At 43.4% G+C, this 17,617-nt stretch overlaps 1 protein-coding gene across 25 annotated transcripts in view; it reads right to left on the bottom strand.

Annotated features, from left to right (window-relative positions):
* Positions 1-17,617, bottom strand: part of LOC125725295 (cytochrome b5-like) — an 82,333-nt gene that overhangs the window by 43,680 nt on the left and 21,036 nt on the right. For 3 of the 25 annotated variants that reach the window (XM_049002123.1, XM_049002120.1, XM_049002118.1), the window contains one exon: positions 14,917-15,130. Coding sequence is in view for 7 of the 25 variants with exons in the window: in XM_049002121.1 (XP_048858078.1) it covers positions 5,863-5,901; positions 7,307-7,399; positions 8,693-8,797; positions 9,104-9,283 (417 nt within the window). In the remaining 18 variants the exon portion in view is untranslated. Of the gene's footprint in view, positions 1-672; positions 833-1,888; positions 1,904-4,731; positions 5,902-7,305; positions 7,400-8,692; positions 8,798-9,103; positions 9,297-10,502; positions 10,570-10,691; positions 10,713-11,453; positions 13,215-13,778; positions 15,612-17,617 lie in introns of those variants that run through there. The other 22 variants (XR_007387429.1, XR_007387424.1, XR_007387422.1 and 19 more) reach the window with 18 other exon arrangements.

Here is a 17,617-nt window from a genome sequence, read left to right as displayed (position 1 = left end):
AATGCGTTAGTTATACAGTATTTACCCAACAGAGGGTGCTACCAAAAAGGTACCAGATATATGTAACGGAAGAGTAAAATTACTTGACACTAACGAGCCCTGAAACTTATTATTGCGATGAATACAAAACACCATCCCGTAAACAAGCGAATATGCCTTAGCAATAGATACCTGTAGTATTAGTAAAATATTAATATTAGTAACATGTAGTGGAAACTTACACAGACATTCCCTTATTCATTACTTTTTTTAATTCTTAATTTTATTTTATTTAATCTAAACCTCCAATGCTGACAGACTTGTTTTCCCATTTCACTGTAATGTTAACCCTGTGTTAACATCCATATGAAAAATAAATTTAAACATGAATTTGAAACTTGTCAATTTAGAATGCATCGTTGACAAATGAGTGACACAATCAGCTGCGTAATCGGCGTCAACCGCCTGCTACTCGCGTCCCGCAAGGTGCGAACGCGTAACCAAATAAAACTTAACGGAAATCGGATTCATTTTAATGTCGCAACTCTGCTCTGAACAGCCACATTATTTGTACACTGTAAAAATTGACGGATATCCCTGTAATGTTACAGTGCAAGGTTATTATATCAAACAATATCATATCGACTGTCAGTGAAAGGCACACATCTACACCATTAAGCGTAAAATGGTTACCAGTTAGGGAATTCTCCTGGTCCAGTAGGTTCACCTGTCTTCGGGTAAATGCGCGGAATAAATAAATCATAGACTGAGGCTGGAATCGCGTAGAATAAATACATTATGGGTTGAACCCGGAAATTTGACACCGAAACTCAGGATTCGGCCGTATGAATTTAGGGTTAATTGCCACTTCGAATGCGCAGGGTTGCCACCTTTAAGGCTTTACTTACCGCAAATCTTATAAAATTGGCTACATCAAAAGTCTTGGGATATTTTGCAAATCCTACAAAGTATTTACAATGTATTAAAACTGTTACATAGATATAAATGCCCCGAACTGAAAATGTCACGCCAGCCAGCTGACCAAAGTTGACGACACTGAATTTGAAGAAATAAGGGGCGTCAAACTGGGGGCGATGTAATTTCCCTGGCGCGTGGGACACGGGATTCTCCCAATCAGATGATCGCCAAAGATCCGGACAGGTATATTGTATGGAGGGTATTTTGTAACAATATTCAATAAATCAGTCTTGGCAACTGTGGTCAGTTGGCTGGAGTGAGATTTTATTACCTTGTTCATAATCTGCATAGTTTGCAAACTGCCCCAGTACTTTTGATTTAGCTATTTTTAGGTTTATAATTGAATAAAATAGATTTGCTGTAAGAATTCTTGCGTGAGTCTGAGAGTCTGTATCAACGTGAGTATCAACGCTTAGCAAACCCTGAAAATAACCTGGGCGGGGATGGAGATTATTTTTCTCCCCCCCGGCCCGAGGAGGACACAAGGCGGGGGTGCTCGCGTGCACGAAAACCGCCCCCACCCAGTTCCCGCGTTCACCAGCACACCAACAATAAAATTAAACATCTCCGTATATCCTACTTATTAAAATTACTTACTTGGCACTTTTCCCCAAACTCTTATTTTGTGTTATTCATTCTATATTATTCAAACATTAATATTTTGAAAAATAACTTTTATTATTTTCGAATAATTTAAGAGAACAAAGTGACTTTAAATTAAAATAGCAGATATAATTATATGAATATACGAGCAATTTCACTGCTGTTACCGGTATTAAGGTTTTCCCGTTTCCCTGCAGCCCTCTAATGATGTTGTCCAATTGATTTTTTAATTTTTTTTTACAGATACCCACCCATTATATTGTACAACTAGAAACAGGTCAAATTCAAATTTATGCAAGTTAAACTAATGGTAACATGAACCGAAACTAACAGCAGTATTAACCTAGATTATGATAAATACGACAATTACTGTGTCAGTCAATCTGGCATTATAAAATCCCGCGTTGTATTAAGTACAAATGTAAATTAGATTGGTATAGCATTTTATGCAATGAACTGAGAACGGTACTATGCAAGAGAATTACAACGATATTTAGTGCTTTTAACTGAATGACAAATTCATTATTTCCTTATCCAAATACGATAAAGTATTACGTTGGCTGTAGAAATTCGTAAACATCAAACTGGCAATGAAATAAACAGCTGACTAGTGCGTTAATGGGAAGTTCAAAGCATTACGATTTTAATAGTTAAGAATGTGATCCTAAAACATTATCGAAAAATGTGTAATCTACTGTAATTAAGAATACAGCATTGTGCCGTGGAGGGCTGGCGTACAAGTGGGAATTAGGGTGGCATAGTATTTTATGCAATGACCTGAGAACGGTACTATGCAAAAAATTTAAACTATATTAAATGCTTTTAACTGAACTAGAAAGTCATAATTCTCGTTCCCAAATATATTAATGAGCCCCTTATTGGTGGAGGGGTATGATCCCTTTCTGTGGGCATTGGTGGCTCGATGCTCAGGGAAGTGCAGTTGTCATTGAAAAATTGCAGGTTCGAATCCCCAACCAGCACAGCACCACTGAAATATCCTGAGCAAGGTACCGACCCCAGGCACTGAATTAGCTGCCCCCTGCCATGTCACATATGGATTAAATGCAGAGAAACATTTCATTGTTGTGCACTGTGTGCTGTGGTGTGTCAGCAATGACCACTGATCTCTAAATTCTAATTCTAAAGTATTACATAGTTGAATAGTGTGTTAAGGAGAAGTTCAAAACATCACAATTTTAATAGTTAAGAATGTGATCATCAAACATTATGAAAAAACATGTAGTCTACTGTATAAGAAAAAATATGAAATTATGGTCTCCCATCCAAGGGGTGCACCTGCCTTATGCCCTGTGATGGACTGGCAACCCATCCAGAGGGTACCCCTGCCTTATTCCCTGTGATGGACTGGCACCCCATCCAGAGGGTACCCCTGCCTTATGCCCTGTGATGGACTGGCATCCCATCCAGAGGGTACCCCTGCCTTATGCCCTGTGATGGACTGGCATCCCATCCAGAGGGTACCCCTGCCTTATGCCCTGTGATGGACTGGCGCCCCATCCAGAGGGTACCCCTGCCTTATGCCATGTGATGGACTGGCATCCCATCCAGAGGGTACCCCTGCCTTGTGCCCTGTGATGGACTGGCATCCCATCCAGAGGGTACCCCTGCCTTATGCCATGTGATGGACTGGCATCCCATCCAGAGGGTACCCCTGCCTTATGCCATGTGATGGACTGGCATCCCATCCAGAGGGTACCCCTGCCTTATGCCCTATGATGGACTGGAATCCCATCCAGAGGGTACCCCTGCCTTGTGCCCTGTGATGGACTGGCATCCCATCCAGAGGGTACCCCTGCTTTGTGCCCTGTGATGGACTGGCATCCCATCCAGAGGGTACCCCTGCCTTGTGCCCTGTGATGGACTGGCATCCCATCCAGAGGGTACCCCTGCCTTGTGCCCTGTGATGGACTGGCATCCCATCCAGAGGGTACCCCTGCCTTGTGCCCTGTGATGGACTGGCACCCCATCCAGAGGGTACCCCTGCCTTGTGCCCTGTGATGGACTGGCACCCCATCCAGAGGGTACCCCTGCCTTGTGCCCTGTGATGGACTGGCATCCCATCCAGAGGGTACCCCTGCCTTATGCCCTGTGATGGACTGGCACCCCATCCAGAGGGTACCCCTGCCTTGTGCCCTGTGATGGACTGGCACCCCATCCAGAGGGTACCCCTGCCTTGTGCCCTGTGATGGACTGGCACCCCATCCAGAGGGTACCCCTGCCATGTGCCCTGTGATGGACTGGCATCCCATCCACAGGGTACCCCTGCCTTGTGCCCTGTGATGGACTGGCACCCCATCCAGAGGGTACCCCTGCCTTGTGCCCTGTGATGGACTGGCATCCCATCCAGAGGGTACCCCTGCCTTATGCCCTGTGATGGACTGGCATCCCATCCAGACGGTACCCCTGCCTTGTGCCCTGTGATGGACTGGCATCCCATCCAGAGGGTACCCCTGCCTTGTGCCCTGTGATGGACTGGCATCCCATCCAGAGGGTACCCCTGCCTTGTGCCCTGTGATGGACTGGCATCCCATCCAGAGGGTACCCCTGCCTTATGCCCTGTGATGGACTGGCGTCCCATCCAGAGGGTACCGCTGCCTTGTACCCTGTGATGGGCTGGTATCCCATCCAGTGGGTACCCCTGTCTTGTGCCCTGTGAAGGACTGGCATCCCATCCAGAGGGTACCCCTGCCTTGTGCCCTGTGATGGACTGGCATCCCATCCAGAGGGTACCCCTGCCTTATGCCCTGTGATGGACTGGCATCCCATCCAGAGGGTACGCCTGCCTGGTGCCCAGTTTCCAGGCCTCACCATGACTCTGACCAAGGTAAGCAGCTGGAAGATGGATGGGTGAACTAAGATGTAGATAAACAAAACAATATGAACTATACAATTAATAAAATACAGTTATAAAATATTTAGGGTATTTGGGTATTTTTTTGATGTTTTTTTCCCCTCTGCTGAGTTACATTAGAATTTTGGGGTTCCGTGTTTTCAGAATGAGGCGCACAGTTGAGGTACATTTGGTTTAAAAACAGGACATCATTACAGAGTAATCTTTTAAATACAGTATCCAGAATTAGTAACTTATGAATGAAAAGCTTTTGATGTGCAGCTTGAGAAAGAGTATAAGAGAAAAGTGAAGCCACACACTTGTGGAGCTGTAATGAAGCACGATTTATTGCAGTAATGGTGAACTCAGATTACAGGGGAGGAAAGGACAGTGCACTTTGGGTTTGCTTTGTTTGAATACAGTTTGCACCACCTTATATTACTTGTTGCACTGTTTACTAACTAATGACCCTCCTGTTTGTACTGAACATTGTATCAGTAATTAGATTCACAATGTCCCTGGAATCACCACCACCTGTTAACTTCTGATTTATGGCACTGTGTGGGGGTTGTGGAAGCAGCAGTTGTGACTGACCACACCACAGCACCTCACTATACTTATTGCACTGTTGATTTACCACATACACTGTATAATCAGGGTATTGAGCACGTTTCTGTGAACATGAAGTGGTTCAGAAAGGAACACAGAATTTTATTTTTCTGTATGGGAGGATCCCTTAATATAAAGGATAAGTGGCATCTCTGCGCAGAACCGAACTTCTTTCCCCCTTCAATTGTAAAGGCTGAGAAATGTTTCAAGGCAGCCAGAATGAAAAACAGCTGAAAATGGTCTGAGGTACGTCTGAGTACGTCTGCTGATTTTTCCTATAAGTGAAACTCGATCCGTGTGAAGCTGATAATGTAACAAGCTTAACCAAAGAATGTTAATTGTATAAACTCACATAAACAGCATAAAACCAAGATGGAGCTGTGCCCTGTGTCTGTCTACGCAAAACAATATAAATCAGTATACAGCTAATACAATGAAGGAGAGTAATGGATTCATTTTATTTTTATGTTAGTAATTGCATTTTATTGATGTGTGTCATTATTTCGAAAGAAGTATTAGAAATTAGAAAGTTTACCACTTCTGGTAAAAAAAAACCTCGGTCTTGTGTCCCGCTCTACAGTGCTGATATTTCCTGAATTATCCAGCAGAGGGACCTTAAGCAGTGCATTTTTACTGACAGGACACTGCAGCACTTGCTCTGTTGGTAAGAGGATGAATGACATGTCATTGTAAATGGTGCTAATTAGTTCATCTGGTTAACTGGAATTGCATCAGAATAATAAAAATGTTGTAAGTAAAGCATTTAATCTCCAGTTTCCTCCTCTTGGGACACTGCAGGACCATCAGCAATCAGAAACAGCTGGACAGTCAATTTCAGCTTTTTAACCCACGGGTCTTTGACACAATCCCAGCCTTTTGTCCTGGAATGCAAAATGAAGATAGAAAGTTAAGCGCTTTAATCAGATTGTACACTGAACAAAAATATAAACGCAACACTTTTGTTTTTGCTCCCATTTTTCATGAGATGGACTTAAAGATCTACAATTCATTCCAGATACACAATATTACCATTTCTCTCAAACATTTCTCACAAATCAGTCTAAATGTGTGATAGTGAGCACTTCTGCTTTGCTGAGATAATCCATCCCACCTCACAGGTGTGCCACATCAAGATGCTGATCTGACATCATGGGTAGTGCACAGGTGTACCTTATACTGCCCACAATAAAAGGCCACCCTGGAATGTGCAGTTTTGTCTCACAGCAAAATGCCACAGATGCCACAAGCATTGAGGGAGCGTGCAATTGGCATGCTGACAGCAGGAATGTCAACCAGATCTGTTGCTCGTGCATTGAATGTTCATTTCTCAACCATAAGCCGTCTCCAAAGGCGTTTCAGAGAATATGGCAGTACATCCAACCGGCCTCACAACCGCAGACCACGTGTAACCACACCAGCCCAGGACCTCCACATCCAGCAGGTTCACCTCCAAGATCGTCTGAGACCAGCCACTCAGACAGATAATGCACGGCCCCATGTTGCAAGGATCTGTACACAGTTCTTGGAAGCTGAAAATGTCCCAGTTCTTGCATGGCCAGCATACTCACCAGACATGTCACCCGTTGAGCATGTTTGGGATGTGCTTGACCGGCGTATACGACAGCGTGTACCAGTTCCCACTAATATCCAACAACTTCGCACAGCCATTGAAGAGGAGTGGACCAACATTCCACAGGCCACAATTGACAATCTGATAAACTCTATGCGAAGAAGATGTGTTGCATTGCATGAGGCAAATGGTGGTCACACCAGATACTGACCGGTTCTGAGTCCCCAGACCCCCAATAAAGCAAAAAACTGCACATTCCAGGGTGGCCTTTTATTGTGGGCAGTATAAGGTACACCTGTGCACTACCCATGATGTCAGATCAGCATCTTGATGTGGCACACCTGTGAGGTGGGATGGATTATCTCAGCAAAGCAGAAGTGCTCACTATCACACATTTAGACTGATTTGTGAGAAATGTTTGAGAGAAATGGTAATATTGTGTATCTGGAATGAATTGTAGGTCTTTAAGTCCATCTCATGAAAAATGGGAGCAGAAACAAGAGTGTTGCGTTTATATTTTTGTTCAGTATATATAGATTGTAGTCATTCACCAACATTAAATATATATTAATCATTATTAAATAATACACTGATAAAATTTTACATGTACGAGCACACTCAAAGTTTGACAGCATATGCTGAGCACACTTTTCACAGTTAGCTGATCTTCTTACATTTCCATAATGCTAAGACTCTCAAATCTAATTTACACTTACTTCATCCACTCTCTTTTGTGGTGCACAGTCAATTGATGGATCCGTAAGATCATTACCAGACCGTTTGCTGCAAACTCTACAGTTAATGAATGGCTGCAAAAACACACAGACACACAAAAACAGTATATAAAGAGTGGTGGGCAATAAATACAGTGAGAGAAGGTGTAGTAAAGATATATCTAAAGATTTAAGGCAGAGCTGCTGGACTGCAGGGTTTAATGACACAGAACAATTTTAGGGGAAAGAGCTCCCAAAGCAGGGTCACCATAAGGCTATATCATACAAAGCAAGTACATCTAAAAGAATTAACCAACAATGACAATGGTAATTCACACTGCACACCTAACTTGCTCTGATCTGGTTTAATTGCTGGCTTTCTGATTAAGTCCCGCCCTTTCAGCACAAACGTAGCCTATATAGGAGCCACCCTTTGACTGAATAGTAGGGATGGGTAATACCATTGATTTTCCTTTCGATCCGATACCAAGTAATACAGAGATTCTATCCCGATACTGATATTCGGTGACCCTTTATGAGCCGCCTACCAAAGGGCGGATGTCAGTTTGCATCACTAGTTTGCAATGCCAAAGTGGGCCCTTATATGTAAATATACACAGACTGTGACAAAGAAACCCCATGTCAACATGCCGAGTTAATTACCACCATCATAGCGTCATTTAATGCTGATTTCAGTAATCAGAATTGGTTAACCCGGCTCTATCGAGTTAACTCTGGCTATGTAAAACCCGCTTTGTAGTAAAGCCCACAGGTCTTTAAATAAGGCCAGCTAGGGTTCATAGCTCGAGGCATAATCTACAGGTCGCCCCTCAGATGATTAGCGTTTGCTTCTGTCTGGTAATCCAGCCTTTTGCCTTTGCTCTACTAAAATTTCAGAATAACATGAAGGACCTGGATGTTTGAGGCTCTTTATTTATCTGTTTGTTTGTTTGTTGCTGGCCAACTTTCTCCCACAGGGCATTGAAAAAATGATCACGGACCGAAATTCATTTGTTAATTGACATTTTCACTAGGGCAGCATGGTGGCGCAGTGGTTAGCTTTGAGCAAGAAGGTCCTGGATTAGATCCCAGGTCCTTTGTTTGTGGAGTTTGCACGCTCACCCTGTGTTCATGTGGGTTTTCGCCGGGGGCTCCGGTTTCGTCCCACAGTCCAAAAAGTGTGCAGGGTAGGCTGATTGGCGTGTCTAAATTGGGCCTGTAACTGTGTGAGTGTTGGCGCCCGTCCAGGGTTGGTTCCCACTTGCGCCTAGTGTTCCCAGGATAGGCTCCGCGAGCACAGTTGGGATGCAATGGTTACGATGATGGATGGATGGATGAATGGACGGATGGACATGTTCACTGCTGACAGTCCAGTGACTCATTACTTACTCTGTTGGTCATAAACACGCAGTCATCCCGATGGTCTGGTTCAGCTGACTTTGCACAGTTTGTTGCTCTCAAGAGAATCTCAATGTCAATATAGTCATTGCTGATCTAAATCACATAAACATGTCATATACAAAATTGCCTACAATGTTTTTAATGAAAGTCTATATAAAATAACAGTAATCAGCAAAAGATGCAAAGCTGTCACAGACTGGAACTCAGCAGTTTCAGAGGGAAACTGTGAGAAGGTAAAATTGACCAGGGCTGAGATATAAAACCATCACTTTCATTGTGAAGAGACATTAAGCATCATATGCATTGAAATAAAAAAAACACAATCAATGTGATACTCATTAGTTCAGCTTGCAGATGATGAAAGTTTCACACTTTTGTAAACATTTTCTCAGCAGTTACCTTTGGACGGCCCTGGATGTTATAGAAATTCATGTGCTGATGGGTTCCTTGATGAGCTTTTTCGACTGCGAGTTTAATGGCCGTCTTGTAGAGTGCAGGGAGACTGTGGTAATCATCCTGGGCCTCTGTGGAGATAAGCAGAGCTCCACAAGCCAACACCAGAACCAGCAGGCGGGTCATCTTCCTCTCAGAGCTGGGGGGAGAAACAGGACTGAGGACACTGGTCTGTGGTCCCCTTATTCAGCACGTCCAGGGGGGTGTCCTCCACCCAAAACAAACAGACCTTTATATGATACGACAGTCCTGGATGACAAAAATGTTTAATCAAATATAAATAATTAGTCGGGACAGAAGATGGAGCCCTGGGGTCTAATTCTACCATCAGACACCTAAGTTGTGCCACATCTGAGAATGGCTATGCGTCTTTCCCCGTCGGCAGCTTGGTCACACCCAGTGATGAACCCGAAAAAGGAGGCGTAGTGTAAGACGTCTAATTAATTGGTCATGTAGACAAGGGGGTTACGCCCTCAATGATTACAGTAACAAAGAAGACAGAACATAGACTTTAATTTACTGTGTGACTCAAATTACTTGAATCGAAACCTGTAGTTTGAAAAAATAAAGAATCCATATACTCTTGGGGATTCTTGATTTACTGTTTATTCAAAATAATCTGTTGTGTTCCATAGAACAAATGCGTTAGTTATACAGTATTTACCCAACAGAGGGTGCTACCAAAAAGGTACCAGATATATGTAACGGAAGAGTAAAATTACTTGACACTAACGAGCCCTGAAACTTATTATTGCGATGAATACAAAACACCATCCCGTAAACAAGCGAATATGCCTTAGCAATAGATACCTGTAGTATTAGTAAAATATTAATATTAGTAACATGTAGTGGAAACTTACACAGACATTCCCTTATTCATTACTTTTTTTAATTCTTAATTTTATTTTATTTAATCTAAACCTCCAATGCTGACAGACTTGTTTTCCCATTTCACTGTAATGTTAACCCTGTGTTAACATCCATATGAAAAATAAATTTAAACATGAATTTGAAACTTGTCAATTTAGAATGCATCGTTGACAAATGAGTGACACAATCAGCTGCGTAATCGGCGTCAACCGCCTGCTACTCGCGTCCCGCAAGGTGCGAACGCGTAACCAAATAAAACTTAACGGAAATCGGATTCATTTTAATGTCGCAACTCTGCTCTGAACAGCCACATTATTTGTACACTGTAAAAATTGACGGATATCCCTGTAATGTTACAGTGCAAGGTTATTATATCAAACAATATCATATCGACTGTCAGTGAAAGGCACACATCTACACCATTAAGCGTAAAATGGTTACCAGTTAGGGAATTCTCCTGGTCCAGTAGATTCACCTGTCTTTGGGTAAATGTCGAGTTGCGCGGAATAAATATATCATAGACTGAGCCTGGAAATGCGTAGAATAAACACATTATGGGTTGAACCCGGAAATTTGACACCGAAACTCAGGATTCGGCCGTATGAATTTAGGATTAATTGCCACTTCGAATGCGCAGGGTTGCCACCTTTAAGGCTTTACTTACCGCAAATCTTATAAAATTGGCTACATCAAAAGTCTTGGGATATTTTGCAAATCCTACAAAGTATTTACAATGTATTAAAACTGTTACATAGATATAAATGCCCCGAACTGAAAATGTCACGCCAGCCAGCTGACCAAAGTTGACGACACTGAATTTGAAGAAATAAGGGGCGTCAAACTGGGGGCGATGTAATTTCCCTGGCGCGTGGGACACGGGATTCTCCCAATCAGATGATCGCCAAAGATCCGGACAGGTATATTGTATGGAGGGTATTTTGTAACAATATTCAATAAATCAGTCTTGGCAACTGTGGTCAGTTGGCTGGAGTGAGATTTTATTACCTTGTTCATAATCTGCATAGTTTGCAAACTGCCCCAGTACTTTTGATTTAGCTATTTTTAGGTTTATAATTGAATAAAATAGATTTGCTGTAAGAATTCTTGCGTGAGTCTGAGAGTCTGTATCAACGTGAGTATCAACGCTTAGCAAACCCTGAAAATAACCTGGGCGGGGATGGAGATTATTTTTCTCCCCGGGCCCGAGGAGGACACAAAGCGGGGGTGTTCGCGTGCACGAAAACCGCCCCCACCCAGTTCCCGCGTTCACCAGCACACCAACAATAAAATTAAACATCTCCGTATATCCTACTTATTAAAATGACTTACTTGGCACTTTTCCCCAAACTCTTATTTTGTGTTATTCATTCTATATTATTCAAACATTAATATTTTGAAAAATAACTTAGAATTCGCTTGAACTTACTGAAAAACTTACTCCTTTTCCATTTCCTTTGAGAGAAGTGCTTTTCTCGCGTATTCAAACAAACTGTTCTTCAGTAGCCTAGTATAGTCTAGGCTACACTGCCACCAGGCGGTGTTGGGTGAGAACAAATAATTTAAGAGAACAAAATGACTTTAAATTAAAATAGCAGATATAATTATATGCATATACGAGCAATTTCACTGCTGTTACCGGTATTAAGGTTTTCCCGTTTCCCTGCAGCCCTCTAATGATGTTGTCCAATTGATTTTTTTTTTTTTTTTTACAGATACCCACCCATTATATTGTACGACTAGAAACAGGTCAAATTTAAATTTATGCAAGTTAAACTAATGGTAACATGAACCGAAACTAACAGCAGTATTAACCTAGATCATGATAAATACGACAATTACTGTGTCAGTTAATCTGGCATTATAAATACCCGCGTTGAATTAAGTACAAATGTAAATTAGATTGGTATAGCATTTTATGCAATGAACTGAGAACGGTACTATGCAAGAGAATTACAACGATATTTAGTGCTTTTAACTGAATGACAAATTCATTATTTTCTTCTCCAAATACGATAAAGTATTACGTTGGCTGTAGAAATGCGTAAACATCAAACTGGCAATGAAATAAACAGCTGACTAGTGCGTTAATGGGAAGTTCAAAGCATTATGATTTTAATAGTTAAGAATGTGATCCTAAAACATTATCGAAAAATGTGTAATCTACTGTAATTAAGAATACAGCATTGTGCCGTGGAGGGCTGGCGTAGAAGTGGGAATTAGGGTGGCATAGTATTTTATGCAATGAACTGAGAACGGTACTATGCAAAAAAATTATCCTATATTAAATATTTTTAACTGAACTACAAAGTCATAATTCTCGTTCCCAAATATATTAATGAGCCCCTTATTGGTGGAGGGGTATGATCCCTATCTGTGGGCATTGGTGGATCGATGCTCAGGGAAGTGCAGTTGTTATTGAAAAATTGCAGGTTCGAATCCCCAACCAGCACAGCACCACTGAAATATCCTGAGCAAGGTACCGCCCCCAGGCACTGAATTAGCTGCCCCCTGCTATGTCACATATGGGTTAAATGCAGAGGACACATTTCATTGTTGTGCACTGTGTGCTGTGGTGTGTCAGCAATGACCACTGATCTCTAAATTCTAATTCTAAAGTATTACATTGTTGACTAGTGTGTTAAGGAGAAGTTCAAAACATCACAATTTTAATAGTTAAGAATGTGATCATCAAACATTATGAAAAAACGTGTAGTCTACTGTATAAGAAAAAATATGAAATTATGGTCTCCCATCCAAGGGGTGCACCTGCCATTTGCACTCTGATGGACTGGCATCCCATCCAGAGGGTACCCCTGCCTTGTGTCCTGTGATGGACTGGCATCCCATCCAGAGGGTACCCCTGCCTTGTGCCCTGTGATGGACTGGCGCCCCATCCAGAGGGTACCGCTGCCTTTTGCCCTGTGATGGACTGGCATCCCATGAAGAGGGTACCCCTGCCTTGTGCCCTGTGATAGACTGGCATCCCATCAAGAGGGTACCCCTGCCTTGTGCCCTGTGTTGGACTGGCGCCCCATCCAGAGGGTACCCCTGCCTTATGCCCTGTGATGGACTGGCACCCCATCCAGAGGGTACCCCTGCCTTATGCCCTGTGATGGACTGGCACCCCATCCAGAGGGTACCCCTGCCTTATGCCCTGTGATGGACTGGCACCCCATCCAGAGGGTACCTCTGCCTTATGCCCTGTGATGGACTGGCACCCCATCCAGAGGGTACCCCTGCGTTTTGCCCTCTGATGGACTGGCATCCCATACAGACTGTACCCCAGCCTTATGCCCTGTGATGGACTGGCACCCCATCCAGAGGGAACCCCTGCCTTATGCCCTGTGATGGACTGGCACCCCATCCAGAGGGTACCCCTGCCTTTTGCCCTGTGATGGACTGGCACCCCATCCAGAGGGTACCCCTGCCTTGTGCCCTGTGATGGACTGGCATCCCATCAAGAGGGTACCCCTGCCTTGTGCCCTGTGAAGGACTGGCATCCCATCCAGAGGGTACCCCTGCCTTGTGCCCTGTGAAGGACTGGCATCCCATCCAGAGGGTACCCCTGCCTTATGTCCTGTGAAGGACTGGCATCCCATCCAGAGGGTACCGCTGCCTTGTGCCCTGTGATGGGCTGGTATCCCATCCAGAGGGTACCCCTGCCTTGTGCCCTGTGAAGGACTGGCATCCCATCCAGAGGGTACCCCTGCCTTGTGCCCTGTGAAAGACTGGCATCCCATCCAGAGGGTACCGCTGCCTTGTGCCCTGTGATGGGCTGGTATCCCATCTAGAGGGTACCCCTGCCTTATGTCCTGTGATGGACTGGCATCCCATCCAGAGGGTACCGCTGCCTTGTGCCCTGTGATGGACTGGCATCCCATCCAGAGGGTACCACTGCCTTGTGCCCTGTGATGGACTGGCATCCCATCCAGAGGGTACCCCTGCCTTGTGCCCTGTGAAGGACTGGCATCCCATCCAGAGGGTACCCCTGCCTTGTGCCCTGTGAAGGACTGGCATCCCATCCAGAGGGTACCCTCTGCCTTATGCCCTGTGAAGGACTGGCATCCCATCCAGAGGGTACCCCTGCCTTGTGCCCTGTGATGGACTGGCATCCCATCCAGAGGGTACCGCTGCCTTGTGCCCTGTGATGGGCTGGTATCCCATCCAGAGGGTACCCCTGCCTTGTGCCCTGTGAAGGACTGGCATCCCATCCAGAGGGTACCCCTGCCTTGTGCCCTGTGATGGACTGGCACCCCATCCAGATGGTACCCCTGCCTTATGCTCTGTGATGGACTGGCATCCCATCCAGAGGGTACCCCTGCCTTATGCCCTGTGATGGACTGGCATCCCATCCAGAGGGTACCCCTGCCTCATGCCCTGTGATGGACTGGCATCCCATCCAGAGGGTACCCCTGCCTTATGCCCTGTGATGGACTGGCATCCCATCCAGAGGGTACCCCTGCCTTTTGCCCTGTGATGGACTGGCACCCCATCCAGAGGGTACCCCTGTCTTTTGCCCTGTGATAGACTGGCATCCCATCCAGAGGGTACCCCTGCCTTATGCCCTGTGATGGACTGGCGCCCCATCCAGAGGGTACCCCTGCCTTGTGCCCTGTGATGGACTAGCATCCCATCCAGAGGGTACCCCTGCCTTATGCTCTGTGATGGACTGGCATCCCATCCAGAGGATACCGCTGCCTTGTGCCCTGTGAAGGACTGGCATCCCATCCAGAGGGTATTATCCAGAGGGTATTATTATTATTTGTTATAAACACAGAACTTTTTATAGTAATCTCTTAAATACAGCATTTAAAATTAGTAACTTATGAATGAAAAGCTTTTGATGTGCAGCTTGAGAAAGAGTATAAGAGAAAAGTGAAGCCACACACTTGTGGAGCTGTAATGAAGCACGATTTATTGCAGTAATGGTGAACTCAGATTACAGGGGAGGAAAGGACAGTGCACTTTGGGTTTGCTTTGTTTGAATACAGTTTGCACCACCTTATATTACTTGTTGCACTGTTTACTAACTAATGACCCTCCTGTTTGTAATGAATATTGTATCAGTATTTGGATTCCCAGTGTGTCCTGAATCACTCACACCTGTTAACTTCTGATTCATGACACTGTGCTGGAGTTGAGAAGGCAGTGTATGTGTCACTGGCTGTGAATGTGTGAAGTTTCTTAAACCCGGATACGATTCGCTTACTGAGGATCATATGAGACTGTGATGAAAGTCTGATGCAGCGAATGAAGATCACTGATGGTATGGTGTCATGGTGCACACGGCTAGCAAGGAATTAGGGGCATAGTGCCCTGAAAGGTAAGTATGGTGTGTGAGGGTCAGGGTGGGGGACTAATTATTGAGATATTAACATAAGAACAGACAAGACATCATGGAAGGTTCTTTTATGCAATTTTAGTGATCAGGTGCAGGTCACTGAGGGGGCTCGCCCCCACTCAACAGCTTAAGCCACAAGATTCTTCTGTTCAGACTCTGCTTAATACATGACCAGCTCATATTCGCATTGACTTGCTGTGCAGCTCATTCTGTCAAGTTCACTCCCGGCTCAACCAATCCAAACTGCTCAAAGAAAAGCATAAGGAGTGAAAAGGTTAGGTTGGGACAGCACCAATTTCTGGTTCAGCCTGTGACTATGGGGTGAATTGGCGATTAGTGATTAATGATGTGCCTTGAGCCATTTTACAGAACTCTGTCACCATGCTGTCTTATTCTGTCAGGACAGCTGGTTATTCATCAGATGACATTACAATAATTAGGGCATTCTCCTATTCTCGTTAAGACGTATATGTTACTTATTAGGGATGTAACGATAACCGTAATATCGCGATAAAAGTACCTCGACACCGTTATCGGACTATTACCATATCATCCACGACATCACGTGGTTATTTCGCTCGTATAAGCTCCATATCAAAAAATACATACTACGTTAACGAATGCTTTGTGCTCTATTGGCCGTGTGTAACCCACATGACAATAGGTCAGTAAATCCATTACAAAACAAGTATTTCAACAATAATTTATAAATGGGTCCAATAGAAAGAAAAACATATTTACAGTATATTAACATAACTACGGAGCCCCTCTGTTAATGTAAGAGAAAAAATATATATATTGCGTGCCCACGAGATAATTAAGTGGTGGCCACGTCTTTCTTAAAGCGTGGGAACGAGTTAAATTTCCGCGATGTTGAACGCTGGTCTAATGCACTTATTCATAACGCCTTTAGGAAGTTAACCTGTGCCTTCTCACAATTATAATTTCTTTATAAAATTATACTTACTTTTATCCACTCTCGAAGTTTTCCGAATGCCTGGAAACACATGGATATCTCGTGGCCACGAGTTATTAATTCGTGACCACCACTTAATTATCTCATGGCCACGCCTTATTATAAACGACGATTGTATGCAGATTGTGAGGTGATGTCACGAAGTAACGTGGAGAGTAACATTTTTTAAAAATTAACTAAAGGAATGGAAGATGGAAGAAATGTTTCAAACTACGATAAATTGTTTTTTCTCTGCTCTACATTGATACTTCTGAAGATTTGGAACGGATATTCCTGCATGTGCTTTGCCAAACAGGGACCCACCGAACGGAGTTCATAGCAGGATGATGAGCTGGACCCATGGAGCAACTGTGAAGGATGAGTAGAGGGAGCTTTGAATTTCTTACAACGTGTGCAGTAAGGATATAGCCCAATGGACTGAATTGAACTGTATGTTAACCTTTGGGCATTGTTAAGCCTGAATTAAACAGTATATCAACCTTTGGATATTGTTATGCCTGAATGGTATACGATGTGATTATGTTTCTTCCCTTTATACGTGTTGAATTTTGAGTTGGATATGTGGGGGGAGGTTACTGATTTAAAGGAAAAATAAATTGGTGCTAAAGATACTGGATAGAGAATTCAGATAAGTACTTATTAGGTGATTATAAATAGATACAAAATCGTTAATACGATCTGCGCAGTCAAAAATTTGCAAAACTGAACTAGGATATAACTAGATTTTGACTTAAGATTAACTAGGATTAACTGGTTAAACCACTGGACTCAAAACCCGAAACAAACATTATTTAAATCCATACTTTATAAAGAGGTAGATTTACTTTTTCCATTTAAATGTAAATATATTCACGATTCTTCATGTTCTACAATTAATATTTACTAAAGGTTGCTGTTCTAAATTTTGAGGTGTCATTATCTTTTCCCCGACCACTCCCATCGAACCTAGAACTGGCCAGTACCACTACTAAGTGGACCCAAAATAATGCAAGTGTTATACATGCACTATTCTCACGCATTATTTAGCGTGTTAGTATGTATGGGCGTGACCTATATTTCACGCGGTGAAAACAGACCCGCTTCGGAATTGCAGATTGTGTTTTGATTAAAAGATCCAGCTACTGCAGTGATAATTAATATTTTATAAAGTAACTATTGACTGCTTGTTTTTGTTTTATAATTACATGCTTTGTTCAGTCATTCGTTGTAAAGCACAATTACTACTAAGTTCTGGCAAAGGCTTAAGGTCGTAGCTGGATATTTCACTAATAAA

Source organism: Brienomyrus brachyistius, unplaced genomic scaffold (assembly GCF_023856365.1).
Source record: "Brienomyrus brachyistius isolate T26 unplaced genomic scaffold, BBRACH_0.4 scaffold64, whole genome shotgun sequence".
NCBI classification, from domain to species: Eukaryota; Metazoa; Chordata; class Actinopteri; order Osteoglossiformes; family Mormyridae; genus Brienomyrus; species Brienomyrus brachyistius.
This window is presented reverse-complemented; position numbering and strand designations above follow the sequence as displayed.